The sequence below is a fragment of the Leiobunum rupestre genome, chromosome 9 (assembly GCF_980474605.1).
Source record: "Leiobunum rupestre chromosome 9, qqLeiRupe1.1.hap1, whole genome shotgun sequence".
In the NCBI taxonomy this organism is placed as follows: domain Eukaryota; kingdom Metazoa; phylum Arthropoda; class Arachnida; order Opiliones; family Sclerosomatidae; genus Leiobunum; species Leiobunum rupestre.
Window position 1 is genome coordinate 8,902,236 of NC_143392.1, and position 24,038 is coordinate 8,926,273.

Below are 24,038 nucleotides of genomic sequence, written 5' to 3' on the forward strand. Positions count from 1 at the left end.
ATCTTTAGTTTCAACTAAATTAAAAAGTTCTTTAGTTTCAACTAAATTAAAAAGTTCCTTAGTTTCAACTAAATTAAAAAAATCTGATTACTCTTAAATCGTTTAAATATTTTTAGAGAGGAAATTACAATACAATCGTTAAGTAAATAAACTTTTTTGCCGATTAAATATTATATAATTATGAATAAATTAATTGGATTTACTTCATCCCGGCAATTAAGTAAAAGATCGCCATTGTTACGAATCTAATAAAAACAAACATCTTAATTCAACATAAAAAGGGCTGGGATAGCGTACGCGCTTTTAATCATTATATAAGAAATAGCAAAAATACTTTCTAGACCAGGATGGTTTGGGAAAAAACTTGCCGATCTCGTAATCGTTCTGGAATCTTTGTTCCCACCCCTGAGACATAATGACCAATTTAATCATAAACCTGCTAATAGTCGTTACCACTACTAGCCCAGAACGCCGCGAGCCCCAGAGGAGTACCTCCGAAAACAAGTTGACGCGGACGTTGAACCTTTCGCGTAGGCCTACGAAATCGCTCAATTGATCTACACAAAAATCATAAAAGCCCAAGGATAGGGATTTTAAATTGCTTCGTCTACACTCTACAGAGCACACATACTAGATTGTTCCAAGACGAGAAAAATTGTCCCGAATGTTGGTTAGAATATTCTTAAGATATCATATTTCTTACAGTGTTGCCATAGTTTTTTCATATTTAAATTAGCTGACTTTTCCAGGTTTTCCTCGACTCATTTTCTGCCAATAATATTATTATTTTTATCTATATTTAGCAAAAGTTTTCTAATTGCAACGGAAATTAGATTGCCTGACGTTTCCCTGATTTTTACAGGGTTACAACAAAAATTTCCTTTTCAAATTCCCTGTTTTCCTTGAATTTACTTCAAAAGATATTTTGTTATAAAGGCGACTCTTCAAGTTATGTTTTAACTAAAAGGCGTTTTATTGCAACGTTTAAAAATGACCTAAGCCTTCTCAATATAAATTTAAATTCTATCGATATTTCTGACGTTTCGCAAATTGCCTGACATATCGCTGACGTTTTAGGCCTATTTTCAAATTCCCTGGTTTTACCTGATTTCCCTGATTTGTGCCAACCTAGTTTAGAGAACATATTCACTATTTATCTAATTTGTAGAAACCCTTTAAAATTACTTTGTTATTTTTGTTAGAAGTATCTATAGCTAAATTATATAAATATCTACAGAAATATATATATATAGAGCTCTCGGTAACCCTCCATAATTTCTACAGGGTTGCCACAGTTTTTTCACAATCAAATTCCCTGACCATCTCCGGAGATTTTCCCCGACTTATTTTGTGCCAAGATTTTGTATTTTTTTAACCTATATTATAGAAAAAGTTTCCTATTTGCAAAACGATATTAAATTCCCTGAAATTTCTGATTTTTAGACTATTTTTTAAAAGGATTTACACTTCTTTACAGGGTTGCCAGTTTTTCACAAGCAAATTCCCTGACTTTTCCGGAAATTTTCCCTTATTTTGTGCCAAGATTGTATTTTTTAACCTATATTTTAGTAAAAGTTTCCTATTTGCAACCTAAATTAAATTCCCTGATTTTGCACCCATATTCAAATTCCCTAAATTTTCCCCTGATTTGTATACCCATATTTAACTTTTCCAGGTTCTCCAGGTACCTTGGCAACCCTGTTTCTATATTAAGGTTTGATATTGGATGGCACAAACTTAAACCTAACTAAAATTTGTTAGCAATACCGTTTAATAAAACCGCGCCAATCTAGTTGATGTCCCCATGGAAAATTTACATTCATAAAAACAAATATTATTTTAAATAAATTAAACCAAATAAAAAAGTAGTCATGGGAAATGTAACCCAATAAACAAATTAAACACAAAAATAAATAACAAAACAAACTTAAAAAACATTCAAAACAAGCAACATGTTTTTTCTCTTCAAACAACAAATATATTGGACATTTAGGTTTTTAAAATAAGACACATTCTTGAGTAAGAAATTCTCCCAGCGCGTTTATCCCTCGTGTAACGGAATAATAAAGCCGAGTTCCCACTTGACGAATTTTCGAGACTTTCGCGACGAATTTAATTTTCGTCGTAGCTTTGAGCTTCACTAAATTTCACTCGCACGCGTCAATTCGCTTCGCGAAAACTGCATTTTTCGATAAGTGGGAACTAGCCTTAACAGTCCATCTCAAGATTGAACAGTTTCGTTTAAAGAAAAGTTTGGGTCGGGGTATGTACACGCGGAAAACTGTGACGGGAATGGAATTTCTAGGTTAGCTCGCCCCTGTCAAGGTAGAAAAGTTTAATTTACAGTCTCAAGCTTAACAGATTTGTTCTAGATTGAAGGGCGCGCTGGTTGACTGTGGATGGCGGAGATGAAAACATCCCAGGCCGGCCGAGGGGAGAAAGCTGCACACTGAGAAAAAGTAACAGGACGATTAAACCTACTTTTTCAACGGAGAAAATTTAAAACGTTGATAAAAAGAGGCCAAATAGGGCACTCCTAGGTCACTCATTTATACCGAAGTTTTTCTGATTATAATTCCATGAATTTCCCAAGTTTCCCTGACAATTTATTCAGAATTTCCCTGACTTGAAGACAAAAGCTATCTATGTTTTTCCAATATTTCAGTCAGTTGTCCATTTGCATCTTAAATTAAATTCCCCTTGTCCTTTTAACTAATTCAAAATATTCCCGACTTTTCCCCTCGACCTTTTTACTAATTCATAAAATTCCCCGACTTTTCCCCTCGACCTTTTTACTAATTCATAAAATTCCCCGACCTTTCCCCTCGACATTTTTACTAATTCATAAAATTCTGACTTTTCCCCTTGACCCTTTTACTAATTTATGAAATTCCCCGACTTTTCCCCTCGACCTTTTTACTAATTCCTAAAATTTCCTGACTTTTCCCATTGACCTTTTTGCTAATTCATAAAATTCCCTGACTTTTCCCCTCGACCTTTTTACTAATTTATAAAATTACCCGACTTTTCCCCTCGACCTTTTGTCAGGGTTCCAAGTCAGGACGTGGTGAGGGGTAGGGGGTTACGCCTTTAAGTCTTAAGCCCCATTTTAAATCAAAATTGAAATACTCAAATAATTACATGATTGATAATCGATACCCAATTGCCTAATCTCCCTTTCGTTTTCGAACGTTTTACAGATTGAGATTGCAATTTTACGATAATTACGTATATCAGCATAAGTGTGTTATTTTGAAACAATTTATGCTAGCATTTTTTCCTGAATAAAATGTGTTAGCTAACGTAACTAGAAATGTGAAATATAACAATTATAAAAGTGTAACTTCATCATGAAGTTTTAAAATAGTCCTAATAAGTCTGATAATTTTAAAAATTTGTAAAAAGGCATTGAATTTAAAAATTAATATTGAAAATTTTGTGACTGTGATCTTAAAAATAATAATTGTAATCGTTGAAATATTTTAAGACTTAACACATACTCTGATTAAATTTTATGCTATAAATTAAGCTGAAATTAATTAACTTTTAAATATAAATTTTGAATTTTAAATATTTTATGCTGTAAATTACGCTGAAATTAATTAACTTTTAAATATAAATTTTGAATTTTAAATATTTTATGCTGTAAATTACGCTGAAATTAATTAACTTTTAAATATAAATTTTGAATTTTAAATATTTTATGCTATAAATTAAGCTGAAATTGATTAACTTTTAAATATAAATTTTGAATTTTACAATTTTAAATATAAAGTTAAAAATGTTATATATTTTTGATAGAATGGTCAGGAAAATATTTAAAAATGGTCAAGAAATAAATAATGTAATTCGAATCTGAAAATATTGTTAAATACAATTTAAAACATTTTACCTTCCGCAGTCAAAGTGGACGCGATTAAGAGACCTCTTAGGATAAGAATCTTTTAATTAGTGATATTAAATTTCCCTATTTCCAATTACGGCTATTAATTTCTAAAATCTTCCGAAGAAACTCGAGAAGCCATTTCCGCGTTTTACAAAACGTTTGACCGCGTATTAAGAAGGAAAAAAACATTCGAGAGAACGAGGTGGGGGGCAATGAAAAACGGGGCGAGGGTGAAGAGCAGTGTGAAGTTGGCCTTTACGAATTAAACATTCTATACGTTTTTATTACTTTTCACGCATACGTAACGTTATTAAATCGCCACTGCCTCTTAACAGTTTTGACACATCACCGCGTTTTGTTTATATTTCCGAGTTCGAAGACATTCCTTGAACCAGACGCCAAAATCCTCCACAAACATCCGCGGTTGGTCAAAAAACGTACACAGCTACAACGAAACCGCAATTTAAGGACTTTGCACTCAATCTCGAAGAAATATTTTAATTTATAAAGATAAATTAAACTTTTTTGTCCAGTGTGCGGTCGTTAGTTAGGTTTATTTAAGACAAGGGTTGCCATATTAATCGTAAAATCGCAGGTTGGCCATTCTACATTAATCGTAAAATTGCAGGTTTGCCATTCTACATTAATCGTAAAATTGCAGGTTTGCCATTCTACATTAATCGTAAAATTGCAGGTTTGCCATTCTACATTAATCGTAAAATCGCAGGTTTGTCATTCTACATTCATCATTGAATTGCAGGTTTGTCATTCTACATTCATCCTTGAATTGCAGGTTTGTCATTCTACATTCATAATTGAATTGCAGGTTTGCCATTCTACATTCATCATTGAATTGCAGGTTTGCCATTCTACATTCATCATTGAATTGCAGGTTTGCCATTCTACATTCATCATTGAATTGCAGGTTTGCCATTCTACATTCATCATTGAATTGCAGGTTTGCCATTCTACATTCATCATTGAATTGCAGGTTTGCCATTCTACATTCATCATTGAATTGCAGGTTTGCCATTCTACATTCATCATTGAATTGCAGGTTTGCCATTCTACATTCATCATTGAATTGCAGGTTTGCCATTCTACATTCATCATTGAATTGCAGGTTTGCCATTCTACATTCATCATTGAATTGCAGGTTTGCCATTCTACATTCATCATTGAATTGCAGGTTTGCCATTCTACATTCATCATTGAATTGCAGGTTTGCCATTCTACATTCATCATTGAATTGCAGGTTTGCCATTCTACATTCATCATTGAATTGCAGGTTTGCCATTCTACATTCATCATTGAATTGCAGGTTTGCCATTCTACATTCATCATTGAATTGCAGGTTTGCCATTCTACATTCATCATTGAATTGCAGGTTTGCCATTCTACATTCATCATTGAATTGCAGGTTTGCCATTCTACATTCATCATTGAATTGCAGGTTTGCCATTCTACATTCATCATTGAATTGCAGGTTTGCCATTCTACATTCATCATTGAATTGCAGGTTTGCCATTCTACATTCATCATTGAATTGCAGGTTTGCCATTCTACATTCATCATTGAATTGCAGGTTTGCCATTCTACATTCATCATTGAATTGCAGGTTTGCCATTCTACATTCATCATTGAATTGCAGGTTTGCCATTCTACATTCATCATTGAATTGCAGGTTTGCCATTCTACATTCATCATTGAATTGCAGGTTTGCCATTCTACATTCATCATTGAATTGCAGGTTTGCCATTCTACATTCATCATTGAATTGCAGGTTTGCCATTCTACATTCATCATTGAATTGCAGGTTTGCCATTCTACATTCATCATTGAATTGCAGGTTTGCCATTCTACATTCATCATTGAATTGCAGGTTTGCCATTCTACATTCATCATTGAATTGCAGGTTTGCCATTCTACATTCATCATTGAATTGCAGGTTTGCCATTCTACATTCATCATTGAATTGCAGGTTTGCCATTCTACATTCATCATTGAATTGCAGGTTTGCCATTCTACATTCATCATTGAATTGCAGGTTTGCCATTCTACATTCATCATTGAATTGCAGGTTTGCCATTCTACATTCATCATTGAATTGCAGGTTTGCCATTCTACATTCATCATTGAATTGCAGGTTTGCCATTCTACATTCATCATTGAATTGCAGGTTTGCCATTCTACATTCATCATTGAATTGCAGGTTTGCCATTCTACATTCATCATTGAATTGCAGGTTTGCCATTCTACATTCATCATTGAATTGCAGGTTTGCCATTCTACATTCATCATTGAATTGCAGGTTTGCCATTCTACATTCATCATTGAATTGCAGGTTTGCCATTCTACATTCATCATTGAATTGCAGGTTTGCCATTCTACATCCATCATTGAATTGCAGGTTTGCCATTCTACATTCATCATTGAATTGCAGGTTTGCCATTCTACATTCATCATTGAATTGCAGGTTTGCCATTCTACATTCATCATTGAATTGCAGGTTTGCCATTCTACATTCATCATTGCATTGCAGGTTTGCCATTCTACATTCATCATTGAATTGCAGGTTTGCCATTCTACATTCATCATTGCATTGCAGGTTTGCCATTCTACATTCATCATTGCATTGCAGGTTTGTCATTCTACATTCATCATTGAATTGCAGGTTTGCCATTCTACATTCATCATTGAATTGCAGGTTTGTCATTCTACATTCATCATTGAATTGCAGGTTTGTCATTCTACATTAATCGTAAAATTGCGGGTTTTCCATTCTATATTAATCGTAGAATTGCGGGTTTTCCATTCTATATTAATCGTAGAATTGCGGGTTTGCCATTCTACATTCATCATTGAATTGCAGGTTTGTCATTCTACATTCATCATTGAATTGCAGGTTTGTCATTCTACATTAATCGTAAAATTGCGGGTTTTCCATTCTATATTAATCGTAGAATTGCGGGTTTTCCATTCTATATTAATCGTAGAATTGCGGGTTTTCCATTCTATATTAATCGTAGAATTGCGGGTTTTCCATTCTATATTAATCGTAGAATTGCGGGTTTTCCATTCGACATTAATCGTAGAATTGCTGGTTTTCCATTCGACATTAATCGTAGAATTGCTGGTTTTCCATTCTATATTAATCGTAGAATTGCGGGTTTGCCATTCTACATTAATCGTAGAATTGCTGGTTTTCCATTCTAAATTAATCATCGAATTGCAGGTTTGCCTTTCTACATTAATCGTAGAATTGCTCGTTTTCCATTCACAATTAATCGTAACATTGCTGGTTTTCCATTCAATTTAAAATGGCAAATATAAAATGATTTTATATTAATCGTAGAAGAGAATGCTATTAGAAATAACAAACCACAGTAGGACTATTAACAAACATTATCACCTAACCGATTTTCAGAGTTATTACGCAATCACGGTTTAGTTAAGACCCCTAGTGTCAAAATATAATCCTACCAAGGACGATAATAGGTGGTTTTTTTTTCGCCTGTCCCAGGACAAAAAGTGTAAACTTTTTAGCCTAAGACGTTTTATTCGCCTGTTCTCGGGGTAAGATTTACCCTGTCCCGAATTTTGTTCACTCGTTCCAGAGCTCAAACGTTACACTTTTTACTCCTCCTCGAAAGGAGGTGTAGAGGGACTAATCTAGCTTATATAGAAAATTCGTTTGCTTAAATTTCGTTTCACGAAAACATAACGGGTTTGGAACATCTTCACATGTGGCAAGCTTTTAATAACGAAAATCCAATTGTTAAATGCTATTTAATGACTATAAAAGTTGCTTGATGACTTAGACCTAAGGTGGTGTCTTCTGTATTAGCCTAGCTGATTATTATTATTATTAAATAAATAAGAGAAATGAGTCCTTTATTGATGATCTCACCACCGTTCGCCATCTTAAAAACAAAACAAATATATAACCTTTAACCTCTAACTACTCCCTTCTTACTCCAACTCGTTTTTTTCGTCAAGATAGAATTGGAGTAAAATGACGTCATAGGGTCCTACACTTTTGAACCTGCTCAAACAACCCAGAACCGGCGAAAAAAAACCACCCAATATACTATACAAGTGTGGTCGTTTACTTAATATTTCTATATTTTAATTCATAGGGTTAGTTTTACCATATTAATGATAATATACTACTTAATTAAGTTTCATCCAGCTCCAACTTGATTTTGCAAGTATCAATTTAAAAAAATCAGTAAGAAAACTAGCATTAAAACAATAGGAATTGTCATACTTATTGTTATTAGATTACTTATGAAATAAATACTTCGGTGTTAATTTAAACTTTTAATTATTTCTTTTAAAATAAAAATTTTTTAAATCTGTCTCTTAAACTGTTTAATCCATATTAGTGTTAGACAATATATTTAGCCTTGAAATTTTCAAGCTGACCATTTTTTATTAGATAAATAACGAATCCATGTATAAAAAAGAACGTGCAACGCAAATAGGCCTGAGAATAAACTTCCGAACTTGAGGGTAAAAACATTGACGTGTGTATAATTTATAGCGAAGTTGCCTTGAGGGGTGTTTTCTCGTAAAACGATATAAAAATTACGAGCAGTCTTAGGGTAACTACTCGCTCTCCAATCTCGGACGCGTAGAGTAACATATCAGAAATAACCGGTCGCGAAAAAAAGACTCTTCAGTCAAATTCAAGTTCAATTAAAGCTAAGACCTGAAAACCCGTGGAAAAAATGCACTGGCCCGGCCTTTCCATGGGTGAAGACGATTTCCCTAAAGCACCGTGCTTTTACACCGACTGGCTAGCGGGTTTTCTCGGCTAATAATAAGATTATTTTTAAAGAGGGAGGGAGTAGTGAGAAAAAGTGGTTGTAGTTTTTACCCGCTTACCTAAGTAGCCTACCGAGCCAGTTCAACGTGAAACGTTCGATTCATCGAAGTATTTAATATTTTGAAGAATACCTGCGAGCTAATATATTTAACGAGGAAACAAAGAACTGCAAATTTACGATAATTTCTTTGGTTAAATTACTCGGTATTAATTTATAAATTATATTAAGCATTTTTATTTATTTCTATATATTTAAAATGATACGGAATAGAATACTTTGCTTATCGACATTTGTTGTTTTTGTTTATGGACGCAAAGTTTCGCCAACGATAAAATGCGTATCACTAGGCCTACTTTTCCTTGTCATTTAGATTGAGTGGAAAGGGCAAAGGTTAAGTTTGTTTAATGACTAATATACTATTGGATGTTTTAACTATAACGTTTAGCTACGGGGTGGATGTTCCCTAGAACAGTGAAGCTATAAACGCAACAAGAGGAAGGGGAAACGCGTTTTTCCAACTCTGGGTCAAAGGCTTGTACCGGCTTTTCTAGGGTTTGACAAAATCGCCAATGGTAGAATTGAATAAATAATATACGTGACTTACCAGAGTCTAAAGTCCTTAAGGAACATGGGTAGACGATGCCGTCTTTGTGTATCCTTATGTGAGAAGGTTCTTCAACTTCGTACAACAGTTGACCATCGGTTGACTTCGAATTGAGTTCCTTGAGAATGCACTTGACCGTTTGATAACACACAGCCCAGGCTTGTTCCTCGCTTAGAGACGTATTAAACGCGTCCAAAATGGATTTCAAACTCACACAACCTTTCGAATCCAATTCGCAGCGAAGCGAAATTACTCCCCTAGACGAATGGTCAGCCATGACTGGCATTTAACCCTAAACAAACTGACGACACACAGCATGCAAAAACGCAAAAAAATTGTCCTGTCGAAATACACGTGCGTACAATACGATCTCCGGTGCCGAACGACTGTCGGTGAGTCTCTCACATTTTCGCCGCTAGAACCTTTCGCGTTGCGACGCACGAACCGCCTTCCAGGCGGTTAGATCAGCTATGGCGCGGTTTTCGATTTTTCCCCGAACGACTGGTTTTGAGATAGAGGTTTGCGACATCTAGCGCAAGCGAAACGCGCATTACCGAAATAAATCCTTTTGAACTATTTTGTAAGTTTTCAAGTTCTTGTAAAATTTCGTAGAGAAAGAATAGAAATGTGTTTTTTGTTGGTTTAAATTAAAAGTTTGTTTAAGTAGTTTGTACTTAAAAAAGTTTTCCGTTAAAGATGATGTGCTGGCATCTAGCCAACCATATCTCAAACTCTACGGAGGGGGGAACTATTTAGTGGGCAATATAAATTTGTATATGATGGACTGGAGCATGAACTAAACAAAACGTATTAGTCCATGGCTTGAGGCACTTTCTTCATCCTCTATGGGCTCTTGAAGACAAATGATGTACGAACCGAAACAGTTATCATTAGTCGCTGGCGTCATCTACCGCAAGACAGCGGTGAGAAATTTAAAATAATTGAAGCTAGTGGCGCTTTCTAACAGCAGCGTGTAAATATTTTTTGTTGGAAAGATAGATGACGCCACCGACTAATGATAGCTGTGAGCATCGATACATGTTTTTAAGGAAATGTTCCTCGAGTACAGCAGATAAAATTTGTGGCTCTAGAAGTACTATATTCTCAACTCATTGGGGGAACAAAGGGGCAATGTGGCCAAAGTTCACATTGCGTCATTCGCATGTTCTACATACCCCGGCATTAAACGTTCATTGATGACCGAATTATCGCGTTAAATATGAGGCGCAAGAAGGCACCTCTCATGGAAGAGGTTAAATATCACTGTCCACACGAAGAATGTTTATATAGCGTTGGCTCAGAAAGGTTTTTTACGAAAAAATTCAATTTGAAACAGGTATGATTCTGGGCCCCTAGGGACGTAAACAAAACTTAAAACAAAATCTATATCGTCTATTATTACAGCACCTTTTGAAAGTGCATACAGAGAAATCATTTCTGTGTAGCAAATGTCACAACAAGACATTCGCAACGGATAAACTACTTGCTTATCATGAGAAAAATTGCGGAATAAGTTGGAAATGTAGTTGCGGCTTAAGCTATGACATGAGAGAAACATTGCTAACACACGTTCGAAGGACAGCACACAAATTACCTGAAAATATAAAGCCTCCGAAAAGGTAACTGACACTTTGGTCAAATCTCCAGAATGTGAGAATCACACATAACTTATTTTTCCATTTCAGGAAGCTTGAAAATCCTAGTAAATCAGTACAATTTGAGTGCACCAGTAACAGAGTTCATGTGATTCCCGTAAAAGTCATACTTAGCTCTCCTGTTCAGACAGACCCTTCTTTTTTCACCTTAGTTAACTCATCAGGAGCCCAATCTGAAGTTCAAACTGCTAAACAATTTCGCAAAATACTTCCTAAACCTAAAAAGGGGTTAATTAACGGTTTAAAGAACTACTTCAATGATCCCGACCCAGTTATTTACAAAGTTGAAAATATGACACAAACTGAAAAAGAAATTGCCTTGCGAAATGAGATTTCAAATAGAGCTAAGAAAATTGGCAAGAGTGTGAGTGTGGAAACTCAAACTTCAAGACGTTCTATATTCAGAAAAATGCATAAGATAGTGTCCCAAGTTGAATCTCGTGGCTCTCAATGTTATCCCGGACAGAAATCGCGTCGTAGAAGTGTTAGATTGGAGAGTAATGAAACCCAAACCACGGAGATAATACTGGATAAAATGAAACAAGTTCTAAGATCAAATTCTAATAAAAAAGGATTCAACAAACCTTCGTTAGTCGATGAGTCCAGTAGTACATCTAATTTAAGAGTGGACGTTAGTGCCCAGTCCGTTTTGTCATGTTTAGACCTTCTGTTAAATTCAAGGTTTAAAATGACCAACCGACCTCGGTGTTCTTCCGGCACTCAAACTAGTCCTAGGTGCAAAAGAACAAGAGAAACTCGGGACACTGAAACAGGAACTGACAAATCTGGCGAAAGCGATTTTGGAATGTTGAGTCTCCTCGCAACAGTCTGTCAGAGTTTAGCCAGTGAAGTGATATCGCAATCTAAATCCACCAAGAACTATTCCAGCGACAAGGACACATGTTCCTCCACGGATAGCCAAGACGTGTCCAAAGTCTTCAAACCTATAGAAGCTATAGGGACCACTTTTGTTTCCAGTGTCGAAGAAACAAATGTGGTTGCATCGTGCAGTTTTCCTACTTTAAACTCGCATTCTGACCAAGTTAACTCTTCGACTCAGCCTATGCTGCTGGATATCGAAACTCAAACATCGGATGAAAATATCTGCAATTTTCTTTCCAACATGGAAACGCAAACTACGGTTGAAGATGATTTCTTGTTTCCAGACCTAGAATTATCAGATATTCAAACGCAAACGCCTTGGACTGATTTCTTAGATTTTTATAATAACCTTGACGAAGGTCAACTTTCCACTGAAATACAAACTGATATTACCAGCAACGATCTTGTTAATACTCTCGACAATTCTTGGGGTGAAGAATTGCAGCCACCATCTTCCGAAGACCAATTAGCTAATGTTGCTCACACCGAAACTCAGACTCAGCTCGATTCCTCATCACCTATGCTGCAATTTACTAGTTCATACACGCAAACATTGGAGGATATTTGTGACTTTTTTGCAATAGAAGAAAAAATGGTTGATCTTTCATAATGAAATGAATGCACAAATTAAATAGTTTAAAAATTATCCGGTTATCACATGTACAAAAAATAGCTATTATTTAAACTTGATATAGATATAAAGAAATAAAATATAAATTTCATCAAATCAAATATGGGCATTATTTTTATTTCGACAAACCCCAATAACATTGACACTCAGTTTTATAAAATGTAAATTACACAAGTGATCTGCTAATAACGCTGTTAGCAAGTTGCTTTGAATCACTCAATTTTTTAAGTCGACTTCAAAGGCACTTCGATTTAAAACCCCTTGCTAAGTTATCTTTTTAATAGACAATGCAAGGTAGGCATTAGAATCACACTAAATTCTTGTACAATTTTCAACGCATTCTTCTTATCAATTCCTTGCGTAGTAAAAAAAACTTAAAATTTTCTTCGCTGTTTTCTACCAACATTGACAAGTTTGCTAATTTTATCTTTTAGTAATTTACACTAATTCTTAAATTTTCTAAAAATGGCCATTTGTTTGTTAGAATTGCTTATTTAAAAACTGTGAAAAGCTAAAAATATATCAAACGTAAATAAGGCTTCGTAATCAATAGCAACAGCTGGGTCATAATCAAAAATAAATTACGCAAAAAAAATATTTTCCACACATTTATCAAGTACCAGTTTTTAAAATTAAAATGACGACTTCACTTTTCTAGTCATTGATTTGCCAAAAGCACAGGGGAAAATCGTAAAACTTGACAAAACAAACAACTTTAAAAGAGTAGTGTGTGAATAAATCAAAATTTTCATTTGTTAATAATCAGGAACTTAACAAAAACTGGTTAAGCTTTTAAAAAATAAGCCAATCAAACTATTTTAGTTTTTACTATTACTACAAAAATCTTAGTTGGGCAAATTTTTATCTAGTGCGTGGTATTAACTAAAAGATTTCATAAACTACTACAAACAAAAAATACAATTATATACAATAACTAGAATTTCCCTTTCATTATATTTAACAATAAAGCCTAATTTTTCTCTTTCTTTCAAACTTTCCCAAAAAAATCAATTTACCTAAAATAACATTTACATAGTCCTAAGGTTATTTTAATTTATTTTTTAGGCCTCCTGTACAAAATATTTGTAGGAAATATTTCCTATATATATATATATAAAAAAAAGGGAAATTTATAATTAGCCTAAATTATAAATTTAGGCTTTTGACCATTCAAAAACTCCGCCAATTTCCCAGGCACCAAACACTTACGTGTTTAATGTACACTCACACACCAAAATCAACACCTTTTTACTTTTATCAACTACTCATTTGAAAATTTGTTACTTTTCTAAATAAATGTAGTTAAAGAAATGAATTACGTCTTTCCAAAATTGATAGCGTCACGAAACGCTTTTATCTTAAGCTCAAGAAGAGTGTCGTGAATTATTTACAAGTAGAAAAAGATTTGCGAGGAGGGAAAAAAAACTTTCTTATTCACAATAAATCTTCTCGCATCTTTCAAGTGTTTTACCCTTTCTATCATATTTCGATAACAGAGACTAATTTTATTTAAAAGGTTAAATCATCCTCATTTGTTTATTCTTTTATTTTATAATTTATAATATCAATTCACATTTACTCCAAAACACAAACCAACACTTTAAAACTAAAGAGTAAAACAAGAGGTCAAAGGGGACGGGAGAATATAGGACTTCCAAAACTCACACACAACTGAAAGATTTTGGATAATTTAAAAGCTATAATCGCAATAGTGAGGCAATAGATATCTCTACGGATTTTCTTTAAATTTTGAAGGAGATGGAAGAAGTTGAATTAAAATAAAAAATATACGAACTTCTCACTCTTAGTTAATTACCGAGAAGCTATTTACACCATAAATGTTCATTTTTTAAACACAATGTGTTCTAAAAATTGAAAAGAAAAATCGATATGACGAGTGAGTTCAGTTTGTTTTACACATTTTTCACTTGTAACACGTATGAAATTTCATACTTTAGAAGTAACTCAAAGGCCATGAAAATTCAAATTATCGTAATTGGAAAGTAACTGCGGATAAGCCTACATACCTACCGAAAGCTTCCTTATCTATTTATATAGTTTTTTAAACTTTACTTTATACAATTCACTTTGCACTGGCTTGATTTTGCATTGTTTCTCTACCGTAGAATAACAAATAGGGCACGCATGGAGAGTTATATGTCAAAACATCAGTTTCGCTTATAGGTTTTATGTTGCGATCATCGCAATGAAGCCAACCATTTATTCCAGCGTGGTAAACATCAGCCACATAATGCCCTTTGACTGCTTCCTTACCGTCATGATAAACAACTAAAGATTAAAAAAATTAACAGGCTTAACTACAGCATTGTGCAACGAGGGAAATATTTTGTTATATCATGGGAAACTATTGATTTTTATAACGCAAGATTTTGTTTTCTACTTAAATTTGGCCAAACTCAGTGATAATATGTTTTAACATACCAGAAGATTATTTTGTCATAAGAACATTGTTTTGTGTAAAGTCCCATTTTTACAATAAAATATATTCCTAACATAGTCTATACGTACCCCTATCATATCGACAAAGTCCAACCCCAGGACAATTCTAAAACACAGGCCCTCCACTACCTAAAAGGTAACCGGAACAGACCCAATGTCCTTGGAAAACTAAACATCCAGAATGACATACCCTAGGCAATAAACAATTGGACCCACCACCAGGGAAAGCGGACGATCAACTCTATGAACCAAAGCCTCAACGAACCCCCAATAGGTGTTTCTATAAAATATGGGAGATCACTTGTCAATGTTTTTCCTACGTCATTTTAGCTATGGTTATTGAAGATAGAGAGCGCGCGCTCGAGACGATCAAGATTTTAATGTTTGAAGTCCACGTGTGATACGTTCGTGGCAATAATGTACTAAAAAGCTTAAACTCGCGACGTGGAGAAAAACATTTTATATTCTCATTTTTTTCTTGTTTTATTTTATTAAAACACCTATTTGGCCAAGAAAGACTTGGAAATCACACAAACTTCCGCCCCAGGATCTACATTCTACGTTAGAAACTCGCACGTTAATACCCCATAACCGACCACCACAGCTAACCGAATTTAATGTGACATTACCAGAGTCAGTACCGATCAATGAAGACTGCGAGTTTCCTGAATCCCCTTGCTTAGGATTGGTAGTTCCACCATGCAACCCACGTGGGAGATCCCTATTTATTCGCGAAGAACAGTCTCTAACCAAAGAAGCAAGTACGAGGACCAGTGGCGCACCCAGGATTTTTTTATGGAGGGGGCCTGGATGGATCTAATGAGCTAAGTTGAGAAAATTTTAAGACTTTTAATGAAACAGCCTAAATATTCATTTTGTTTTTTTTTGGGTGCGCCAATGACGAGGACGTGGATAAGCAGGTGCTCCCCCTGGAACCCCACGCGACCGACCCCGATGCCAAGGATCTACACCCCCAGCCCCAAAGTTCCCACTTGCCCGATACACATTCCCAAAGCCATGAATCAATCAATCTTACTAAGCGGAAAATTTGAGATATGATTCAACCTATTCTAAATTAGATTGCGAAAAGTTACTTACCAGCAAACAATCTGTAATTCCTGTGATATTTGGCACTGTAGCGCTGTCTCACTTCGGAAGAGAGTAATTCTAAAAGCATTTAAAAATTTAGATTAAGAAAAAGTTGAAACTGGAATCCAGGAAGAATTAAATCTTTTAAACTGATACCCCGAGGCTAAAAGAAAATGGTTTGCAACAAAAAAATCTTTCAAAAGAACGAAACTGACCTTTCTTGAGTTCCAGGTCAAGCTGGTAATCCATTTTTTTCAGCACTTTCTTGGAACCTCCATCTTTATCATCATAGACGAACCTCTTGAAGTGCAAAATTAGGACGGGAGGGAGTTCTTCTAAAGTCATGCGTCTCGATGCTTCAACCTTTCAAGTGGAAAGCGTATTAGTAAAAACGTAAGACAATGGAAAGTTCTATTGAGGTCAAACTCACTTCTTTTTTCGTTTTTGAGCAGGTATAGCCCTGAATTGATTCCTTAATGATGAGGTGACTCAAAGCGTCTTCAACCGAGTCAACTCCGTCAGCTTGAATATCAAGCTGAAGTGTAAAGAATGGTTGCAAGGTTGCGGATGACTCGGAACCAGATGTCAGCAGAGATCTAGTAACACCTCCAAAAATTGCTTTAACAGGTGATTGGGATAGATGAGCGGAGGTCCTGGTAATTGTACCACTGCCCTTGCCCTTTGGGCCCATCATTCTCCAATCCTGATCATCACCATCATCTTCGCTAGCTGTCTCAAGGTGTCCGTTAGTCTCCGACGCCTGACCATTGATCCCTTTGTTTTCATTCGATGAAACTGTTTTTATGATGGCAACCATCTCATCGTGAAGACCATTCAATATACAACTTAGGAACTCTTCAGCATCTTCTTGTCTTCCCTGTTAAAAACATTATTTAAAAAAAAATATATATGATAAGTTTTCTATTGACAAGGATGTCTACATAATAAAATGAATGTTTACCTTAATGCATTCGGATTTAATCAGGCTTAACATAGCGTGCATACACACTGGTTCAAATGCATGGCCAATATTTAGGTCATCCTTTTTCTTCTTCTTTGGAGCCGAAACATTATCAAATTCACTAATCAACTTAACCCTATGATAAAAAAAAGTTCAATCATCTTGAAACGTGAAAACGCTAGTGTCTTAAATTATATATAACTTACAAACTAGACATAATTGGTGTTTTGCTTTTGCCAGACGTTCGTACAGACAAGCTTTGAAGTGTTTGAATCAAGTTATGAAATGGAGCACAGACTAAAAGAGCTTGCAAGGTCTAATTTTTTAATTAAGGTTAAATTAATTAAACATTGAAGTGTAAGTAATATAATAAATTAATAATCATATCAGTTATGGTTGTAGGAATAAACAAAACTCGTCACATTATTAAGGATACAGCATTAATGTAACACCAATTGCTTTTGTTGATCAAACCTCTAGGTTGGAAAGGATGGGGAGTAAAATCCGGTTTATAGGAGAGTAATAGTCCTATAAAATTAAAATTAAAATTATGTGCCTGAATACAGTCTAAGTGCATGGAAAATTAAAACTTTACTTACTTCCTATTTTCTGCAATTCACAGTCATTGGCAAATCCCAAAGAATCATCACTAGAATGTCCATTATGCGTTGCACTAATTGACGGTGGTTTTGAAAAACTGTCAGCGTTCTCGCTGGAAGACGAATTCTTGTTTTTGAACAAATCTGACCACCGTTTACTAGGTTCATTAATAATCTTGGGAATAGGAGGTGCTGGTAAAGGAGGAGAGTCTACACCAAGGTCTACCCCACTGTCTTCTAAACTATTAGTTTCTGGGGTAATAGTCCGGTTTTTAGCAGAAAGGATTTCAATTTGCTCTTGAGACACATCAGAAGCACTTAACACGCGCACTGAATCTTCCATTTTAGGAGTAACTTCTGCACCTTCAATAACCACTGGATTAGAAGCACCACTACCCTTTTCCTCATCAAGAATGGAAAAGTTTGTAAAATTATCATCAGATATTTCATTCGTAGAAATGTCTTGGCCCAAATCAGAGTTATATTCTGTGTTAGTACTTGCACTCAAATCAGTAACGTGTTTCAATTCTTCAATAATCACATTTGCGAGCACTTCCTGGCTGGAATCGCTAGTGACAACATAAGAGTCTTGAGGATGAATTAAAAGTTCTTTATTCATCGATATATAGTTCTGCTGCTGAGCATGTTGTTGATGCTGTTGTTGATGATGATGTTGATGTTGATGTTGTTGAGAGTGATGGTGCGTTTGGGTTTGGTGCATCGTAAGGGAGTGAGACATGGTCAAAGGAGAACCTTCGTACAATCCAGTCATACCAGGAGGAGGGCCTGTTAAGTTACCTACTACCGGTACCATTGTCTCTCCATCAACAAGAGGTTGGATACTAGTGACCACGGGAGAGTTGGAGCCCGTTTGTTGCATATAATAAGGTATGTAATATATCTGGGGAGGATGAGTGTACGTAATTCCAGTCTGGTAACTACCAGGTCCATGGGGCATTGGGACAGGGAAAGCTGGAGGGTGATGGGTCATAGTCATCATATTAGGTGGAGGACCATTGTTGCTGACTGAGGGAGGCAAATGTTCAGGGCTCACTATTTCACTGGCACTAACAACAGCGGAGTTGATGCTTATCATAGCCTCTTCAGGAGGCATAACATGACCTAACCGGAAGGCAGAATCAATAATATTTACATTCAGAGGAGGACCACTTAGTTCAACTGCACTGTGTTCTATGTGACTGTGATTTTTCTTTTTCATGGTAGACTTATGCCTTGAGTTATGTCTGTCAGAATAGTGCCTAGACTGCTTATGTCTGTTTTCCATACTTTCATCATGACCTACATCAACTGGTCCAGAACTATTGGCCGGATGGTAGAGTGGTCTGTTGACGGGACTGTCAAGCGGCTGTGGGTGATGGGGCATAATTTCCACACCAGCTACTGGCATTCCACTCGGAGAAGGTAACGAGTCCAACGGCACAGTGTATGTTCCAGACATTGAAAAGGGTGGAAGCGTTCCTGGTGGCCTTGAGAATAACTGTGGAGGGAATTGTTGCACATTTTGAGGCATGCCAGTAAACGGAGGCACACCCATATTTGTTGGTGGTATAGCTGTCACAGATGCTGGAATAAAAACTGCAGCATTGGCTGAAAACTGGGGGGTCTCTGTCACAACAACCCCCCCAGTGGAGACAGCAATGTCATTGTGAAAGTATTTTGTATGACCGCATTTTTCATCATCTTTATTTGCAACGCCACCACTGATTTCCTTGCCAGTGGCTAAGGAATCGGAAACGTTCCATGGAAGCTACGCGAATAAAGATTACATTTGTTTATTAGGAATACTTTCCATTTCAATACAATATAGGTATAAATTAACGCAAAACTCACTTCAACTTCAGCCACGAGAGTTCCTGGTTTAAGGTAATCAAGAAGATCTTGGACTTCTTCATTACTTAGACCAGTCAAATCCAGAAAATGGAATTCCTATAAAACCAGAGAAATTCAGACTTATTTCCCATTTGGGTTGATTGGTCAAATAATAAACTGGGAGGTAGAGGTCATACGATTCCTCCCTTACTTTCTAACTATATTGGTTGAAAACAAACACGTACATTTCAAACCAATAATATTCACATTTGTAGTATAAGAATGCCTCATTTTACTACCCTAAATCCTATTATCTGGTGCCTTGTTTAAATTGCTAACACGCAAGGAAGACCAAGCGTTACAACAGTCAATGGAATTCCGTACAACAATTTAAATTTTCTAATCTTTCGTTTATATTTGAAGAGTAATCTAAATTCTATAAGTTTATTAACATTTAAAAATGTAACCCAGTCACCTGATTTGAAGTCGTTAGACGACTTGGTACCTTGGGAATAAGCCTTACTGATTATTATAATTTCCATATTCATCAGTAAAACAAATATTTGGATGAGACTCTGAGCAATATTTCATGATTGCAATGAAATTAAATCATGTCCCGAAAACCCAAATAAGATTTGGTAAGGATTAAATTAAAAATTCAATAAACGAAAATTAACAAGTTTCAGACCCCATGACAAAGACAATTTGTTTACTAACATGTTCTAATGAGTAGTAACTATGAGTTTTATTTTGCATTGTTCTTGCAGGAAATTGCAATTAGGATTTAAACTGTATAGCTCATAAACAATATAATATAACAAAAAAATTAGAATGATAAAGAAAAGAGTTAAGGGGTCTATCAATATATTTTTGGGAATATAATAAAACTACCAAAATGTTAGCTGTCCAAATTGTAGGGACAATGGTTTAACCTCTGGTACAGCTATAAATTAAATGTATAATAAAATCCTGTTATTAGAAAATACTAGCCAATTTCCTTTATTGGATATATCAAATTACTGTAGCTTTTACATTATCAATATATAATTTTAGAATTTAAATTGTGAAAAGGAAAATCCTAATGAAATGTTTTTTCTTGAATTATCTAAGTAACCCAATGATTTGGGAGATTTAACATCCGAGAAATTGCGCATACACCCACTGCAAAATTTATCTAAAAATTAATCTTAAAATTGAATGGCAACGTTTCAAGAAACAGACAGTTACTGCCAGAAATTTTAAACAATAAAAGGGGCCCGTATTCTTCACTAAGCCAAAATATTAATACACACATCTATATGAAATTAATTTGGTGCATGATCTAGTCACGATAAAGAGTGGGGAAAAATACTAAGGTTATTTAACAAAAATGAAAAATACGATATGCAATTAATAACGGGCAAAATAGTTTAAAATGAAACACGGTTGAGTAGCAAATATTGATCTAGGAAAATCACTAATGGATAGCTTAAGCTCGGTGAAAAGTGTAATGATATGCCCATATTTGTGTAGGAGAAATGAAAATTATGGTTAAGTTATTGATGTAAATTGAAGAGAAACATGCATCTGATTAGTTTGATTTGCAGTTTTCTATCTAAATTTGTCTGGTGATTGTAAGTAGGTTTGGCTAATGCAAAAAAATAACACTTTCACCAATTATTCAGCAAACCATTGAAGCTACGTACACCAGCATTGCCAGAGATGATAATTATTGTACAAGTAATAATTGAGCGAATTTATGGGTGACCTAAGATAATTTCCATAGTGTCCGTCCTACATACTATGACATTTTCAATAATTTTCAAATTTAGCAAAAAACTTGTTTAAATTGTAAATAGTTTTTTGTTATAAATAAGATTTAAATTTAAATTTATTGACAATTCTCAAACATACGATATTTTTCTCTAAAAATGTCAATTTTCGAGCCTTTGCTATACTATTGAAATCACTGTACTCTCTTTGCACTATGCTAAATGCCCAGGTAAGTAAATAATTTCCTCCTATTTGTTCTTGCTATTAATATCTCTACATATATCCATATTTTATTTTAATAACACAGCTAAAAATCATGCTTAGTTGGACATGAAAAGACCATCTGGCTATGAAGCACTAACAATAATCAATGTTAGCAAATATCCTTATTAAAACGCAAAAATCTATCAAAATAAAACATGTGCCTTTTAACTTCCTAATGTTTTGGTTACAATGGCAACTGTTTATTTTGAAGCCATTGGTCATCCCTTAATTTAAGTTTAGACATTTTAATTATCTTCGGTACAAAATACTTCCTATCAATATCAATTGTATTCTACCAGTAAAAATGAAAAGTAATTATGTGTCAAACTATCTTCAAAATACCATCAATAATTCCTTGAATAGTTTTCACAATAGTGTTTAACTGTCTGGATCTGATATGAAATCATAGTCATTTACTGCCCTATCGAAAATGATGCAAAGGCATCATGGTCAAGAATTGAAATTATTTCTAAAATATATTAATACCCACAGACCAATAGATACAACATTGGTGGTGGTATTTATGAAAACTTACTGGTAAGTAAACCATATTATTTCATCATAAGCGGTCTTTGCGGCAAAAAGGAGGCAAACGGCTAAGACTCGGCTTTATTATATAAAGAATTTAAGGCAATGCGCGCACTTATCGTCTCAGCCAAGGCTTAACGTTCACCATCTGGGCAAGGACGTTTTTGCTTCAAAATTATGTATATTCAAAAAAACAATACCCGAAAGCTTTTTCAATAATAAAATCTACTTTTTATCTTCAATAAAAAATGTTACTAGAATATAATTAACAAATATAAACTTACAAAATTGTATGATTCCATGTTTAAAAATTATCCTTCATGGGCCATGCTTCTCTCTACTTGCCGACATATTAATTTACGTGCTAGATGTCGCCAAAATCGTTTACTAGTCACAGATACGTTTTAGTTGCAGCGGCGCCCTCTATGTGAACGCCATAGAAATCTCATAGGTAACTAGAATGCTGCCGCCTACGGCCGAGCTTGACGCCAGTTCGCCTTGAACCTTCAGCCAATGAGAGGCCGTAAAGTGGTTCCGCCAAGGAGGATAATAATCCTCCTTGGTTCCGCTACTATAGCGGGAGATAGGTGACGTCATTCTCTCTGGTGACATTAAATTCTTGGCAGAACCACTCTTTGAGCTCTGATTGGCTGAAATCTGGCTATCGTCTGTCACGGCGTTTGGTCCATTTTCCAGTTACACGGCAGCATTCTAGTTACCTATGAGATTTCTATGGTGAACGCTGTCTTGCTGCATGATTAGAAATTTATTATTATTAATGTTATTATCTCATATTCCCAAAAACAAGATAAAAAGTACAAATACCATACCATCAGAGTCTTTATAATCCAGGGAGGATTTCTGAGAGGAGAATCACGGCACCAAAGCGTTTTAAGCTATAGATTATGATATATCTGAAAAACCATAAAATTTATTAGTCCATAGTATATCTTTGGCCATTGGGATTCGGGAGGAACAACTTGAGAATAAACTTTCTTGGCTTACTTTATTAAAGAATTAAATGACCACCGAATCATAGTAAAAATTCGGGTTGAACTTCCATACCTGGTGATAACTTGGAGGAGAGATAACCCCATAGAAATCGTATAACAAACTAGAACGCTTAATCTTGGCTTAATCGAATGGCTGGCAGCCCACCGATTAGATTCTTGGCTAAAACGACAGTAACACCATCTACGCCGCGCACAAAGCTTATTTTATCTAGTGATCAGATCTACTTTGTTAATAACGTAGGCGCTGATGCAAATAACCATTTACAGGTGTTGTTGATTCATTAGTGGCCTTTTTCCACTTTCTTTAACGGTTTTAGCTGTAAGTGCAAAGTGAGGGAACTCAGAATGAGATTTTCGGATTCATATTTTTCGAAAGGTAAATACAGCATTTCTTTTTTATTTTACGAGATGATAGATTATCTTTTGAATAATTGTTGTAACTTATCTTTATTATTAAAAAAAATTGTTTACTGTATTTAGGCTTGGATTAATCCAAGATTTAGGGCTCGTTAGGAAGGCTTAGGCTTAGCCTTTGCTATATGATTCTGTCACTCTTGCAGGCCCGGACTGGCCATAGGGCAGATCGGGCAAATTCCCGATGGGCCGGTCTGGGCAAATTCTTGGTGGGCCGATCTGGGCCGTCTATACAGCGTCTAGTAGGGGCTGGCGTCTCTACAATGCCCGAGCCGATTTTAGGTGCCAGTCCGAGCCTGCACTCTTGTAAGCTAATGTTATGCAATTATATTTTACCTAGCTAGCTCATGCAAGGATAATAGCTATTATCCTTGGCTCACGTCAATTTTGCTCATATCCAAAAGTTAAATTGTTTGTTTGGGAATTTTACATTGGTCGCATAGACCTAACTATTTATAATACCATAAGCCTATCATAAGGTCTAGGCCAAATTTTTGACGATCACATGCCCGTTATTAAGAGGTAGGTATTCAAAATCAGCCCCTCGATCCTAGTGGTAATTTTCTCAACTAGGCATTTCCCCAAATGATTTTCGCCATGGAGAAAAGAGGGTAGGGAGATGAACTGATTTTCGAAAC

General features: G+C 35.3%; 3 protein-coding genes across 4 annotated transcripts in view; 1 reads left to right on the plus strand and 2 right to left on the minus strand.

Annotated features, from left to right (window-relative positions):
- The window catches only part of spir (spire type actin nucleation factor), a 116,648-nt gene extending 106,854 nt beyond the window's left edge, over positions 1-9,794 (minus strand). Inside the window, exon 1 of the mRNA XM_090158187.1 lies at positions 9,323-9,794. Within this exon, the coding sequence (XP_090014313.1) occupies positions 9,323-9,608 (286 nt within the window). The 5' untranslated portion in view covers positions 9,609-9,794. The remainder of the gene's footprint in view (positions 1-9,322) is intronic.
- Positions 9,795-10,428: 634 nt separating this feature from the next.
- Positions 10,429-12,580, plus strand: Asciz (ASCIZ zinc finger protein). Its single transcript, XM_090159508.1, has 3 exons — positions 10,429-10,658; positions 10,727-10,941; positions 11,008-12,580. The coding sequence occupies exons 1-3, from the start codon at positions 10,542-10,544 to the stop codon at positions 12,467-12,469; spliced, it is 1,794 nt and encodes a 597-aa protein (XP_090015634.1). The 5' UTR covers positions 10,429-10,541; the 3' UTR covers positions 12,470-12,580.
- A 5-nt stretch (positions 12,581-12,585) lies between these two features.
- On the minus strand, positions 12,586-22,375 carry Usp10 (ubiquitin specific protease 10). Of its 2 annotated transcripts, none has more exons than XM_090159506.1 (10): positions 22,258-22,375; positions 19,451-19,546; positions 17,600-19,367; positions 17,437-17,528; positions 17,207-17,316; positions 17,001-17,136; positions 16,470-16,916; positions 16,255-16,402; positions 16,049-16,117; positions 12,586-14,779 (listed from the first exon to the last, which is right to left on the minus strand). In XM_090159506.1, exons 1-10 carry the CDS (start codon positions 22,273-22,275, stop codon positions 14,574-14,576), a joined length of 3,090 nt encoding a protein of 1,029 aa, XP_090015632.1. In that variant the 5' UTR covers positions 22,276-22,375; the 3' UTR covers positions 12,586-14,573. The 2 variants fall into 2 exon arrangements, with proteins under 2 accessions (XP_090015632.1, XP_090015633.1); XM_090159507.1 differs by lacking the exon at positions 22,258-22,375 and adding an exon at positions 21,981-22,138.
- Positions 22,376-24,038: the final 1,663 nt, after the last annotated feature.

Excerpts from the sequence above, each read along its gene's own strand:
- Asciz (XM_090159508.1), top strand. The coding sequence starts at position 10,542 with ATGAGGCGCAAGAAGGCACCTCTCATGGAAGAGGTTAAATATCACTGT. Across the intron at positions 10,659-10,726 it reads AAAAATTCAATTTGAAACAG|CACCTTTTGAAAGTGCATAC; the intron begins GTATGATTCTGG and ends CTATTATTACAG. Across the intron at positions 10,942-11,007 it reads AATATAAAGCCTCCGAAAAG|GAAGCTTGAAAATCCTAGTA; the intron begins GTAACTGACACT and ends TTTCCATTTCAG.
- Usp10 (XM_090159506.1), bottom strand. Across the intron at positions 19,368-19,450 it reads CTCTCGTGGCTGAAGTTGAA|CTTCCATGGAACGTTTCCGA; the intron begins GTGAGTTTTGCG and ends TTATTCGCGTAG. Across the intron at positions 17,137-17,206 it reads ACACCAATTATGTCTAGTTT|GGTTAAGTTGATTAGTGAAT; the intron begins GTAAGTTATATA and ends TTTTTATCATAG.